Genomic DNA, 15,860 nt, shown 5'->3' with positions numbered 1-15,860 from the left:
TACGATACGAATTTTCAGATTAATAATTTCAAGATGAAAACAAAAAGGAGTGGCACGAAATGCGGAGACGTACTCACTGACGTCATCGTCGTTGTCCTCATCTTCCGAGTCTTCACTCTTCAGACACAAATTTCCGTTGCTGTTGTTGCGAATTGGATCCACTGAGCTGAGCTCGAAGATGTTATTGGAATGTACGAGAATCTGAAACGAAAAAAAGAATAGAAATATGAACATTTAACTCTTATCAATTATGAAGAACTCTTACCAATATTATGATTAAAAGCAGGGGTGCTCACAGGGGGTGATTATGGCGCAAGTTGCGCCATTAAAGTTTTTTTTGGGGGAGGGGGAGGGGATTTTTGAGAAGTTTTAACTTGTTTACTTCAATTTATTTATTGATTTATTTTTAATTTAAATTATTTATTTTATTTTATTTCATTTTTTTTATATTTCATTTCATTTATTTATTTAGTTTATGTGTGTGCATGTGTGTCATTGACGTAGATCATAACTTTTCTAATAAAATAATAATGATTAAAAATAAATAAATAAATAAATAAAAAATATTTTTAAAACATATTTTTAAAAAAATTAATTAAATAAAAAAGAAAGCTAAAAGATGTAAAAAAAAAGGGAAAGAGGGTTGAGAATTTTTGTGTGCATGGGGGGGGGGGACTTGCGCCACCAAACTTGGAGGGATGGGCACTCCTGTTTAAAAGGATCAAGTAGTGAATCCAAAATTAACCCATTTTCGCCATTTTAACCCTAATGGGAGGTCGCTGGAGGTCACTGTGAAATTTCCTTATTCGGCAAATTTTGTCTGATAATTCGGCAAAATTATCCACATTGAGAAAATTTGGTGTTCTATTGGGCAAAATTATCATAATTCGGTGAAATTTGGAGTCATATAAGGTAAAATAATTTTCTTTCGGCAAAATTTTGAGTTTTATTTGGCAAATTCAGAATGGGGTCGTTTCCAAAATTTTGAAAGTATTTTTTCTGAAAGAGCATGCTTAGAAATACAGGATCTTTCCATTTTTTTTAATAATTCGTTTAAGTTTAATATTTTTAAAAAATTACTTAAATCGGAGTGCTTTCATTGTTAATGCGTATGTCTGATGACGTCACAAATGATGAAATGCCATTCTGTTTTGCCATTCACAGAGCAAAATATTTAATTCGCATCTTTACTCACGTGTATTGGCAACGATATGGTTGATAGCAAGCGTTGAGCGCAATTTCAATTCGTTCCTTGATTAACATTACATGGAAACGCAGAGGAAAGATGCGCCAAAAAGGCATCATTTGTGACGTCATCAAGACCATGCCTTGTTTGAAAAATCGGACATTTAAAAAAATTAATTAAAAAATAACTGTTGGGAAAATGAAAGTATTTTCTGAGTCTATGTTATTTTTTTTGCTTATTCTATCAATTTCAGTGACAAAAAGTACTACTTTTGACTGAAGGAAACAACCTCATTTTCGTCCTCTCAAAAATTTAAGTTCGGGGCGAGCTTGCATTTGCGTCATGAGCGCATTTATATGCAGTCGCCTATAAATGTCACGCTTTGAGGGTGGTGTCATAAAATTGTGAGTTTGTGACAAGGGAGGGGGAAACAGAAGTGTGACATCACACGATTTGTTTAAAATGATAGTCCCTTTTATGTAATGAGATACTTGTAAAATCGAGCGTGACATGTGACAGGGTAGGGGTATTGTAAAATGAGATACTTAGTGACAAGAGGTGGGGTCAAATACGTTGAAAAAAAGCGTGACTCCATTTATGGATCACCCTTAGTTTCCTAGTCAGTATCATCGAGGCGCATACATACGCGCATGAGCGTAATTGGTGCTAAGTGATGATTGCTAGCAGTCGCACTTCAGCAATTCTGAAAGACTGATAAGAATTGATAGAAATTATTATGTAATCAAACAGCATGAAGATTTACTGGCCAAAATTTTCTAATGTCCATTGAAACGATTTCGTCATCAAAAGAATTTTGGGCTTCAAGAAAGCGAAAAAAGTTATTACAAAAATCGAAATACCATACCTCCTACGCTTAACATTGACGCAAGTCAGAGATAAATATGACTGAATTCAAATAAAATGAACCCAAAACGCAAATGTTTTTACCAGGGCTACGGAGTCGAGGGAAAATGACCAACTCCCGAACCTGACAATTTTAGGGCCATCGATTCCAACTTCAACTCCTGTGCCCCCAAAATCACTCAGACTCCAACTCAGTCTCCGCAGCCTTGGCAGTAATGCAGACTCGGAGGAAAAATGCGACTTTGACTCTTGGAGTTTTGAAGTCTTTAGCTCCCGACTCCTTTTTTCTAAAATGTCATGGTTTTTATCAGGGCGGCAGAGTCGGAGGTAAAATGACAGACTTCGGCTTTGACTTCAACTCCGGAAATTTTAGAGTCTTCGATTCCTACTCCTTTACCCCAAAATCAGATTGGCTCGGACTCCATAAGCACTGGCAGGGTTGCAGACTTAGAGGGAGAATGACCGATTCCAACTTCTTTTTTCCAAAATGTCACGGTTTTTATCAGGGCGGCGGAGTCGGAGGTGAAATGACTGACTTCGGCTTTGACTCCGACTCTGGGAATTTAGAGCCTTCGACTCCTACTCCTTTGCCCCAAAATCAGACTGACTCGGACTCCATTAAGCACTGGCAGAGTTGCAGATTTAGAGGGAGGATGACTGACTCCTACTCCTTTTCCCGAATCCGGTACGGCTCCCACTCAACGACTCCAACTCCGCAGTCCTGGTTTTTACTATGATATAATGTTTGTTGATATGATTATTTATTTTCCATTTAAAGTTTTAATTTATTTATTCTATTTTCAGCAACGGGAAATGAACGGAAATTCAGTACTTTATGTTTTAACAGAAAGAGCTGCGCAGAAGATTTTTTTTTTTTTTTTTGACTATTAAATGCATTTGTTTAAGTGGACATTTATATTTTTTAATTATTTTCTGAAGTATACTTCTTAATTTTTCTTTTCATTTTTGGCAACGGGAAAAAATAAATTTCCCCCCTTTATTTTTACCCGGAAGAAATAGCTAAGCAAACGATATTTATTTCGCTTTTTTGATAAAAAGTGTTTATTTTGATGAGATTTTTATTTATATATATATTTTTCTTTTTTTTGAAAGCGATCAAAAAATTTTGTTATGGAAAATATATTGGCCGAATTGTTTAAAAGGTACCATTATTCTATTTGTTATTTTTATGTATCTATTTTATCAGATGAGCGAGGCATATTTTGTTTCTAGAAATCAGCTTAAAATTTTACAAAGTTATGTTTGACATATACTGCAGTCTTATCTCGTGAAGAGAATATTGATTAAGTACTGGAAATTGATTTTGATGTACGGAAAAGTGGACTCGTTCACTTTTGGACGGAATTCCTTGTTAGATATCTAAAAAGAGAACATATGTGTGGTTCCAAAAAGTAATGATTGTCTATGAAGAATAGAAAATAGCTAGATTTTTACTAAAGAAGAAATTGTCGTTTACGATATCTCATATTAAGCGGAATCGTAGGTCCCACATTTATTGCAGGGCCCCATTGTTCAATCGTGCCACGGGTTCTTCCCAGTTTTGCCAATCGGTATACAAAAATACGCTTGATTCAATTTTTTAAAAACAATAAGTCCATTTTAAGTCTGGTCCCCACTGCTGTTGTACCCTTGACTTCCCCGATGCGGGGCCATAAGCGGAACCTTGAACTTATGAGACTCGAATTTTCGAGACTCTACTGTTTTGAAAAAATCTTTTTATAACTATTTCTATTCCGAAACTGAATCTCTTTCCATTGTAGAATAACTTCGACTTAACGATACCCGATTTAACGATTTCCTCAATGAAATGATACATTTCGCTGATCCATATTTGACTGCATTCAATGTCTACGCTCCTCGATTTAACGATATGCTTGATTTAGCGATAACTTTTTCCAGTCCCTTGACAATCGTTAAATCGGGGTTATACTGCATTTCTCATCTGAGAAAACATCTGTCACACAAACCATTCAAATTTCTATTTGTAAAAGCTCTGTGAAATGTTTTTTTAAATTTAGTAGCCAAAACATTTATTCACCAATTTTTTTCAAAAAAAAAAAAAAAAAAGTCATTCTTTGGCACGAATTCATATGCTTGAAAACATATAATGTATCAATCGAGTTACAATTTATCAGTTATGATTGACAAACAAGACTTACTACGCAATCAAGGGAATTAGAAAACTATTTTGATCACCTAATTTTATTGATTGCTCTAATACTAATGATTGAAGATTTGCGAGGTTTAGCGGTACGTGATTAGAATCTCAGGTCTAACTAACTGTCATTAAATGGAGCGTTTTTCAAACACTTAGAGCACATTATCATTAAAGGAGCTTTTTTTTTTTTTTTTGAGTTTTTTGAGTCGTGGTTTGATCTAGTGAATAAATCATCACTTAATTATTTATTCAATTGGATAGATTGTAACTAATTACAGTTATTGTTTTTTCAGAAGCAGTTCATTTGTATAATAAGTGTTAAACGCGAAGGAAGGAAATGCAAAGTCAAACAAAAATTTAAATGCTAATGTGCCCATATATTTTGAATTTAAAGAAAAATAAATAAATAAAAACTCATAGATGCTTTGTTTCTGCATGTATTGATGCATTTATGAAACAAATCAAATTTAGTAATTAAGCTTCAAAACTATTTTATACTTGTGTTGGTCACAGAGACTTCTTTTGAAATTTTTTTTTAAATATTTTTAAAATTTAATGTAGATTAATTTTGGAATCTGTTTCAATAGAGCCATGGTTGTCCTGTTTTGTCCTCCCCGGAAAAAGCCGCTGGAAAAAACCGTCCTGGACAAAATGTCATTTTGTCCACTTTTTCGGTAAACTGAAAGCTTTTAGTTAAAAATTTGAAGTTTGAAAATAATAGATAGTTATATGGATTCTTCCTATTCAAGTACTATTTTAATATAAAAATAGCATACATAAATATGTATATAAAAATTGATTGAAAAATATTTTAAAGTGAAAATGAAAAAATTAAGATCAGTTGAAGTTTATGTAAATGTGTAGACAAATCAAATGAAAGTTAATAAGTTAAAATGCATGTAATAGCATTTATAGAAACAAACACATCAGCTGTGCATTTTAAGATGTTTATCTGTGATGTGGAGGTTTATTGCCCATTATAAATGCATTTATAAAATTAAAAAATAGAAATAAAAAGTTTTTAAAGGTTGGAGTTTCTCAAAACATTAAAATCATAAAGTCAAAACAAACAACGTAAGTAGAAGCACAAATTTGTAAATTACAGCAGACACGTGTTTCGGCGTTACAGGGAACGCCTTTTTCAATGCAAAAAATAATGAGCTTATGGATGAAAAGACATCCGACAATAAGCTCATTATTTTTTGCATTGAAAAAGGCGTTCCCTGTAACGCCGAAACACGTGTCTGCTGTAATTTACAAATTTGTGCTTCTACTTACGTTGTTTGTTTTGACTTTACTATTCAGCACAAAGGTATTTATTTATCTTATTAAAATCATAGTTTAAAAAAAAAGAAAAGAAAAACTATTTGATATTAATGAAGGAAATGTTGACATGAAGTGAAATCTGTTTTTGTAATACAAATATGATGATCTACAACAGGCTCTGAACCCAGCTAGGCTGTTCCTAGTCAATTTATTAGTCCCCAATGAAGATTAATGGCCATTTTAAAGCTATCTGCCCCTTTCCTCATTGTAGCCTCTTTCGGTACACTGTTCTAAGTACCCACAACCCTACAAAAGTAGTAATTTGTATAACATTAACATATCCATAAAAACATAAATATCTTGCTACGGGGTGACATCAATAAAAACTCGAAAAATATTACAGTAAAATGTTTTTAGTCTGTAAATCTTCGTTTTGTAAGTATGTCTCCAAGCATTTCTTTTGACTTTTCTATTAAATTTAATTTCTACTACTGTAATATATAATAATGTAATCATGCCTTTTTACTTCCTTTTACAAAAAAGGAAGTATTGTATTCGCGAAAAAATTTTCACTCAAAAATCGCCCTTAATTTCCATTTTGCTCACCCCCAAATGAATGTTGAGTTTTTTTTTCGATTCGACCACATGCGGAAAAGTGCCTAAGAATGTATAGACACGCGAAATATCCATTTTGACCATCACCGAGGTAATTACAACGACTTTTCTCGTGACGTCTGTATGTATGTGCGTATGTGTGTATGTGCGTATGTGCGTATGTGCGTATGTATCTCGCATAACTCAAAAATGGTATGTCCTAGAAAGTTGAAATTTGGTACATAGACTCGTAGTGGGGTCTACTTGTGCACCTCCCCTTTTGGTTGCTTTCGGATGTTCCTAAGGGGGTCTTTTGCACCTTTTTGGGGGGAAATCATTGTTAATTTCGATGTAAACTCAAGTGGCGTTATAATTTGTCGGACACTTGGCGATATATCGCCAGTCTTTTGGTCGCCAAGTTTTGTCGCCAACTTGGCGACAAATTTGGCGGAGTTTTTTTTTTTTTTTTGGTTTCAATTTGGCCATTGTTGGTGATATTTAGAGAATAAATATTGAATCACATTAAAATAGCGAATAATGGGGAAATGACATTAAATTGGAGTAAAAGGAAGTCATGTGATGCACACATCAGCTCGTTTATTTTTAACTCGGGGCACCCCGCATATAAGGAGGAATATCACGGGCCAGAACAAATATTAAATTCATTTTTTTTCTTGGGAAAACAAGGAAAAGGCAAGACAATTACAAGCCAAATCTTGCTTACATTATTACTGCATGCTGATTTTAATGATACGAACTTTGGCTCTGTTTTTTAGAAACCAATGCAAGACTACTTGGCTTCAAATTTTGCAACTATCATTTATAAGACCAAATAAAGATGATCAGCAGGTTTGAAATACTTCAGAATATATTTTGGGTTTCACAAAATTGAACAAAACAAAGGGCCACATATAGATCAGCTTCGCGGGCCCCATGAGGTCCGCAGGCCGTAGGCTGGACACCACTGCTATACTTGATATTTCAGTCGTAGACCAGCTATCTTTATGCATCCATTCCATAGGGAAATAAAATTAAGGCTATTAAAAAGGCTAATAGCCAAGAAGAGAACGATAGAAGCACTTGGGATAAGAGAACAAATTTTGAGATAAATCGAAAATTTGTTCCCTGCAGCCTCGAAAATTGCTGACTGCCCATTTAGAATTCGGGCAAAAAATATGAGAGGATAATATCCTGGATTGCTGGCTCAATTGGATAAAGACAACTGTAACATTCACTATGTACTCAGCTGGTTGAGACAGATTCAACCTAAATGCTGTAAATTGGCAAGAGATTTCCGTGTTCTATTGTAAATTATCGCTACAAATACTTTCATCTCAGAATCGCATACGGGAAAGCAAGTCTGGACTCCGATAAACTGTATCTGAAGCAGGAGAAAATTTCGGCTTAGAAGGGAGAGCTCTTAAATCTCTCATCACTACCCCTATATTTTGAAACCGCAATGTCGAAAAACTTCCTAGGAAAACCTCGAAATTGTCCCTCTTACGTCAGCAAAAACACAGCGTAGAAATTCGTTCTTTGGCCTTCAATTTTGAAAATTTTCCTAGGGAAATTACACGTACGTAACTTAAGACTGTAAATACTTTAACGTACACACACTCGTAACGTTTCCCTATGCAGCCAAAAATTGCATTTTTTAATCTTCAATGACAAAAAAGCTTTGGGATATCTTGACTCTTCTGCGCTTTCAAAGACAGCTTAAACAAGGCTTTCAATCTCAAAAAAAAGCACCCTTAAACCCTCTAAAAACCTAAAAGATTTGAAATTGACTTAAATTCAAGAACTATTTTATGATTAAAAATTCGAGAAGCCTGAACCTCGCACCCCTCATTTCTCCTACATCGTTTCGAAACAAAGCCTAAAGTCACGTTTCCATAATGTCAAGCTCGAAAAACTTCGGAGAAGAGTCTCCTGACTCTACTTTAGGTAACGTTAAAGCTTTCTCCTTAAGTCACCAACGATAGTCTACAATTGAGGGCTTTGATGCAAAAATCAGGAAGGGTCTAAATTTTTCTTTTTTTTTTTAAATTTATTTTTGCGTGTAGACAATGTAGATGTTCTGATTGGTGCAACAACGGGACACAAATGTAAGATCAGACCTCTGCTTTGTAGTAAATAATATGAGAAAGATAATAGAGTTTATATTGGACATTGATGTTATTTGTGGGTCTTACTGAAAATAAGTGAGCCTGGACTTTCCTGGTTCTTGCATCAAGGCTCTCAATTGTGCTTTTCAGACTTAAATGTCGAAAAATTCTCAGACTAAGTCTTCGAACCTTTCCCATGCCTTTAAAGTCATTAAAGATAATTTAAAATTTCACTTATAGAAATTTCCGTGGAAGAGCTCCGTACCCCTTTTATCTGCACAACAGCCTAAAATTGACTTCAGTTTCAAGAAAAAAAAATGCCACAGGCCAAATGAGGGGCAGTTCACTTTCAGATAAAGGTTCAGCTTTTAAAATTAATGCTAAAAATATTCAGAGATATCCTAATCAGATTCTTTAAATGATTGAAATGAGGAAGTGATGTTTCAAGGATAGGCTTGAAAAAACTTTTGCTTTTGTGAAGTTTTGTTGAAACTTTTAAGGGGCAAGGAGGGTTGATTAAGTTAAGGGTCAAATGTTAGCTTTAGACGGAAGATCACGATGCCCTCCTAAAAAATCTTGGGGGAATACTAAGGAAGCCTGACACCTTTCCTTTTAACGTTTCTAAACATATTATAAGATTACGTTTTAAAAATTTCAATGTCGAAAAATTCCAAAGGTGAGTCGATAGATCCCCTTCAATTTTGAAAAAAAAAAAGAAAAAAGAAAAAAAAATCGTGTGGGGGAACTCTTTCTTTCCACTCTTCTCTAACGTTACGGAAAACTGTAAAATTGCGGTTTTTGACATCAATTTTGAAAATATCACTTGGAAGGGAACTAGACCCCTCCCTTCCTTAAGCCGATATAAATCAACCAATTTCGAAAAATTTCTGAGTGAATTTACCAGATTCCTCCCGTTTCTCGTGTCCTTTCCAGTATAGAAGCCTAAAGATGTGTCTTTTAGATTTATAATCATTAGTATCCTTCTTCCAAGACATATAAAAAATGTGTGTCAATGTTAGCTTCCTTTTACGTTTCAGTTTTCTTTTTTTAGATCTTTAAACCCTGATTTTAAAACTTAAGAAAAATAGGAACTAGCGGTAGTTTAATGTTTTTGCTCGACTTCGGAAGAATCGAGTTCCGGCACTGTTTAATTGAAATTGTTTTAATATACAGAGTTGGGCCAAAATAACCGCCCGGTGGGCCACTTCAAGCATTTTTTTAAATTAAACTTAATACATTTAAATTCACACCTAACATTTTTAAAGTGTCATTAAAAAATAAATTAAAAAAAACATGTAATTCGTTTAATCTATGTAAAAAAAGCGTTTGGAAACAGGTTTATTTTTTTTACACCCTAAGCAGAGATCAAAGTAAATAGTCGAAGTTCACTACGTACGAATGCTTTCCTCTCTTTTATCCACTTTCTCCCTAGTTTTTAGAGCTCTGGGGTCATGGTTCCCACATTGAAGAAACGGGAGGGGGCCAAGAGGGGGAGAAATTGGGGTCCGACGCGGCCTGGAAAAGCGTTCGGGACGAAAAAAGCGGGTTTAAAAACTCGTATTTGTACGTCTGTTAACAAAAATTGAACGGAGCTGCACCATTAGACAAAGCGGTCCCAGCCCTGCTATAATTGTGTGGATCATGCTTTGGGGTGTTGATGTATGAACACGAGCAGGGACATACACGGGGGAGGGGGGAGAAGGGACAGCTGTTGACCCGGTTCCGATCCTGAAGAAGGCCCGAGATTTTTTAAATGAGTGGTGAAACATAAGTAGGGACGTAGGGGGGTTAACAATATAGAGGGGGGTCCGTAAAAGTCATTTGTGACATGCTCCAAAATTTCTGTGCACGCCCCTGGTATTCACTGGTTGTGACAGATTCAACTAAATGCTGTCAGTTGGCAAGATATTTCATTGATCTATTGTAAATTATCGCTATACGAGTATTTTCATCTCCAAATCGCATACGAGAAAGCTAAAGCAAGTCTGGACTACGATAAACTGGATCTGAAACAGAACAAAATTTCGACTTCCAGAGAGCTCCTAAACACAGTGTGGTGGTGGATTCAGGACTAAGCTCTGGGGTGCTGGGGAGGGCAAGGTTTCTTTTCTTTCTTTGAGCTACATTAGTTGAGGAGTAATTTATCAAAAGGGGACATGTCCCCCCCATTTTTAGAAAAATTCATTTTATATTTTCTAAATCTTTCAGACGACCTTTATCAAATCACTTACTCTCAAGAAGTCCGAACGTGCAAAATCCTATTTTAATTAAGAGTAAAGTGTGGCTTTTTGATCAAAAGAGAACAAATCCGTTCTCTGCCCGTTTTATTTTGAACAAGACACATCCCGAAAGAATCCGTAGTACGAAGACTTTTAGATCCAAAGGAACACATGTCCACAATCCTCAAATTTTAATCCACTACTTTTAGCTTCGTGTAGTACTTCGATAAGAGAATATGAAAAGGTGAAATATTAGTTTTATTGAAATTGGAATTTTCAACATTCAGGTTTCGTTCAAAAGGGCAGCACATATCCAAAATTAAGATAGCGATATCTCTTTTTTTTTTTACAAAAACATCTTACTCTGGCCCTTTGATTTGCTATGCTTTTATGCTCAGTTCCGTACCCAGAGAAGTTGATAAAACTATTTTGCTCTTACCTTAATTCGTTTTTCTCACCTCCTGAACGGTTTTGGAAAATGGACATGTTCCCTTTTGATAAATTTTCGGTATTTCAGATATGAGGCCCCTCTGTAGTCTAAAAGTCACCTACGATACTAGCCTTAAGTCTACAATTGAGGACTTTGATGCAAGAACCAGTTCAGTCCAAACTTTTTTTTTTAATTCATTTTTGCGTGTGACCGATAATATAGAAGTTTCGATTGGTGCTAACGGGAACCAAATATAAGATCAGATCTCTGCTTTCTAGTAAATAATGTGGGAAAGATATTAGCCTTTTTACCGATCACTGATGTTATTTGTTGGTCTTACCAAAAATGAGTGAGTCTGGACTTACTTAGTTCTTGGTTCTTGCATTAAGGTCCTCAATTGTGTTTTTCAGATTTAAATGTCGAAAAAATGCCAAAGTCTTCGAACATTCGCCGTTCCCTTGAAGTCACTAAGGATAGCTAAAATTTCACATTTTGAAATTTTCGTGGGAGAGCTCCGTAACCCTTTTATAAGCACTATAGCCAAAAATTGATTTCAGTTTCAGAAAAAAATGCCCTGAGGGAACCTGTGTTTTCCCCAGACCAAAAAAGGGGCAGTGCGCTTTCAGATAAAAGGGTACTGTTTAGAGAATTTTTGTAAAATACTAAAAGTGCTTCTTTTACCTTTTGGTTTTCTAGCAATGTTCAAGTGTTTTCCAAAGTAATTATTATTAAAATATTGAAAAGCTTTTTGATGTTTAGTTTTAAAGGTAATGCAAAAAATATTCAAATATATTCTAATCAGAATCTTGTAGATAAGTTATTGAAACGAAAGAGTGACGTTTCAAGGACAGGCTTATATGAATCTTTACCTTTTGAAATTTTTTTTTTTTTTTTTGTCTAAACTCTTAAGGGGCAAGGAGGGATGATCAAGTTAAGACTCAAAAGTTAGCTTAAAAGCGGAAAGACACATTGTCCTCCTAAAAACTCTGGGGAAAACACTCGAGAAACCTGTCCCCTTTCCTTTTAATGTTTTCAAACACATTATAAGATTGTTTTATAAAATTCCAATGTCGAAAAATTAAGAAGGAGAGCCATTGGATTCCTTATAGTAACTAAATGCAGTTTAAAATTGGGTAGAGTATACTTCAATTTTTAAATGCTTCCAAATGAGATTTCTGAGCCTCCTCCTCTTTCAAGCGTGACCAATGATAGTTTTTCGTTTTTTAATAGTTGAAAATCGAAACATTTTCGTAGAGAGCTCCCGATGCTTCCCTGTTCCATTAATTTTACCAAGGGTAACCTAAAATTGTATTTCTGAAACTTCCCATTTTGAAGAATTTTTGGGAAGAGCCCTCGACATTCTATTTGTAAATAAAGATAGCCAAAAGTAGACTTAAATTTTTAAATTTTGAAAAAATAAAAAAGTTAAGAAAACAAAATTGTGGGGGAACCCTTTCTTTTTCCTGTCTTCAACGTACCAAATATCGTAAAATTACGCTTTTTGACATCAACTTTGAAAATATCGCTTGGAAGGGAACTAAAACCCCTTCTCCCAATTCTTTTCTCCTTATGCCTATACAGATCAAGCAATTTCGAAAAAATTTCCGGGGGAAATTACCTGATTCCTCCCTTTCCTCGTGTCCTTCCTATGTTGTCAGTATAGAAGCCTAAAGTTATGCCTTTTCAGACTTATACCATTAGTATCCTTTGAAGGCATATAAAAAATATGTCAGTGTTAGCTTTATTTTACGTTTCACAATTTCTTTTTTTTAGAACTTTAGAACTTGATTTAGAAACTTAAAGGGAAATAGTAACTATAGCGGTAGTTTAAGGTCTTTGCTCGGGTCGGAATAATCGAGATCCGGTACTGGTTAATTAAATTTTTTTAATTTACAGAGGTGGGCCAAAATACTCTTTTGCCGACTGGGCCAAAGTCAGCCAGTCCGCCGTATATATATATATATATATATATATATATATATATATATATATATATATATATATATATAGAGAGAGAGAGAGAGAGATCACGGTTTTTTTTTATAAGGCTCTTCTCAAAGAGCTTTTTAAAAAGTTTTTGATGTTGGTCAGTAAACTATTGTAAAATGTTGTCAATTTGCTTGGTAATTTTTAGATTAATTAAGTGGTCTTTCAAATTTTCTTTCAGACCTATCCATGTATAGGATTAAAGGTGTTTATTACTTCTGTTCAAAAAAAAAAAAAAATCATTCGTATTATTTGCTAATGGAAATTTGAGATAACCATGCAAAAAACAAATTTAAATTTCAATTTCCGAAAATACCTTCAACATCGAACTCTAGAATATGAAAGTTATTCATCAAGATATTACTCTTTTTAAAGCTATATCGTGACGAAATTATTACTATCAAAATTATGAACTTTGAATATACGTTAACTATAAAATTGCAAACATACTGAATTAATCCAAGTTTTAATAAATTCTCTACCGAATTCATTTTTTACCACCATTTTCAAAGAATTTTCCTTATTGAGACCGATTGCACAATGACTTGTAAGATGGAATGAAAAGAAGAAAAGATCAGATTTCTTTCGAAATAAGAATGTTTTCAAAATGAAACTGATTGAAATGTAATAAGCTTGTTTACATTGTTTCATCTTATAATTCCAATAATCCTCTTATATTTAATTAAGAATAGTGCAGCAGGAAAAACAATGAAGCTCAGAAGATAGGATTTACGAACACGAAAGTTTTTGATTAGCCAAAATAGATACCAGATATCTCATCAAATATTTCTGAACTTAGGTACCCCCGTTGCTTCTTAATAGAATCATTTTCAAAGGTATGGAGATTTACGGCGTCTCCTAAAGACGGGAATGAAAAAAAAATTCTTTCTCGTCTTTCTTCTGTAGAAGAAAAACAATGTAGATCTTAGCTTAAAACATCATTCCACAAAAATGTGTATTTTGGTTTAAGTTTCTACGCGCGTACATGAATAAGCGCATAGAATGCAAGAATATATGATGCATTCTAGTATGTACAGTCGAATTTGCTTATAGTGAAGCACCGTTTATACGTTTCTCTTTTTTACGTTTTTATCAATTATACGTTTTTAAAATTGGTCCCTGCAACGTCTAATACACTTTAATCTATACCTATTATACGTTTTTTCGTTTGTACGCTTTTTTTCGGACAGTCCCTTCAAAAACGTATAAACGGTGCTTCACTAATTGATTTAACGAGAACCCAGGTTTAACGAAGAAACCAGATATACTTGGTTGCAACAATGGAAAGTTTTTGGGGGCAGATCTCGCTTTTAAGGAGCAAACCCCGCCTAAAACGAGCAATATTTTTGTGATTTATAAAGTTTCTAATCACTTCCAGCTCAGATTAAACTTTTTTGGTAACTTTTCTTTAACATTTCAAAGTCAAACAAAGTGAGTGATAAAATCATAAATCCTGAGAAAGAGATGACAGCACTTTTCTTAATTTGTGCAGTAAAGATATATAGTAGACCCTAGTTTTACGTGGGTTTATTTTACGCGGTTTCGATTATACGCGGTTTAAGATTTGACACCTTTATTTTATTTTACGCGGATGAGTTTCGGTTTTGCGAGGATGCGGCAATGCAAACAGATAAAATTTTCCCCTCTGTCAAAATCCAAACTCCTAAAGATTGCAGATTACGCGTAATCAACTGCATTTTGGCGTGCTAATAATCGAGCTTAGGCCACTAAAGACATTTTATGCGATTGGTTCCAGAGCTATTTCCAGACGTAAAGTTATTAAACTCACACAACTCAGAACTCACTGGTAGAAGAGCTCTAAGGAGTGACAAAAGAGGACAAAACCATCGAGGAAACCGACATCGGTGACACACAACCAAAAACGTTCACATTGAAAATTTTGATCCATTCCTTGGCAATAGAAATGATCTTTCTGATTTGTTAGTGAAGGAAAATTCTATCATGGGAATGACGCAAGTGATCATGGATGCGCTAATGATCTGCAAAGAATTACAGAGAAAAATTCTTAATGACTGCCAAATACTATCATAGCCAGCTCCACTTTATAAACAGAACATGAAATTAATTTATGTTTTCTTTATGCATGTTGTGCATAAAAGTTGATATAAGTACACATTAAATTTATTATACAATTAGTTATCACTATAATGAAGTATTTTTTTTATCTACGGAACCAAAACCCTATTTTAAAAATAGTATTAGGTCTCAATTTACGCGGTTCGATTTACGCGGCATTTCCGTGGAACGTAACCCCCGCGTAAAACGAGAGTCTACTGTATTGAAAAATTCTATGTGTATGTGAGTATGTGTGTTCCTCAAAAACAGTGACACAAGAAATAAGCAAACAGTTCAAAGCAAAAAAAAACTTCTTTGGTACTGTATAGTGATTAAAAAGAAGACGAAAGAAAGTAACAATGGTGAATTTTTTTGAGTTTTTTTACGCACTCATCTTTTACGAGCACTCGGTTATAACGAGAAAATATCGCGGTCCATTTACGCACGCTATAAGCGAGTTCAACTGTACTTGCATTCAATATCTGCAAGAACTTAAAGGGGAGTTGATACCCTGTACTCGCGTAAGTTAAATTGCTAAATTTTATGTACATTTTTTCTAAAAAGTTTCAGCGACAGAAACTTATAATTTTCAGTGTTTTAAAAAAATTTCTAAGAGTTTAGTGAAGCGACATTTTAAGGCAATTCTGTTTATAATTTCATATTTTATTAAATATTAACCAATACAGTAAAACCTGTGAAGTTGACCACCCTTGTAAGTTGACCACCTGTCTAAGTTGACCGCTTTTTTCAGGCACGGATCTAGCCCTTATCATATAAATCAACCCCTGTAAGTTGACCACCTGTTTTAATTGACCACTAAAGTAGTGCACCGCGAGTGGCACAGGTTTCACTGTAGTAACTTTTTAAATAAAAAAAGACCGTTTTAGACCATTAGAACAGCATTTAAAGTATAAAAGTGTGAGTTTTGAAGCAAAAATTTCACTTCACTTAAATT

General features: G+C 34.3%; 1 protein-coding gene across 1 annotated transcript in view; it reads right to left on the bottom strand.

The window, feature by feature from the left end:
• Positions 1–15,860, bottom strand: part of LOC129228351 (soluble guanylate cyclase 88E-like) — a 173,237-nt gene that overhangs the window by 50,909 nt on the left and 106,468 nt on the right. The window contains exon 4 of the mRNA XM_054863030.1: positions 78–201. Coding sequence (XP_054719005.1) covers positions 78–201 — 124 coding nt within the window. The remainder of the gene's footprint in view (positions 1–77; positions 202–15,860) is intronic.

Source organism: Uloborus diversus, chromosome 8 (assembly GCF_026930045.1).
Source record: "Uloborus diversus isolate 005 chromosome 8, Udiv.v.3.1, whole genome shotgun sequence".
Lineage (NCBI taxonomy): Eukaryota > Metazoa > Arthropoda > Arachnida > Araneae > Uloboridae > Uloborus > Uloborus diversus.
This window is presented reverse-complemented; position numbering and strand designations above follow the sequence as displayed.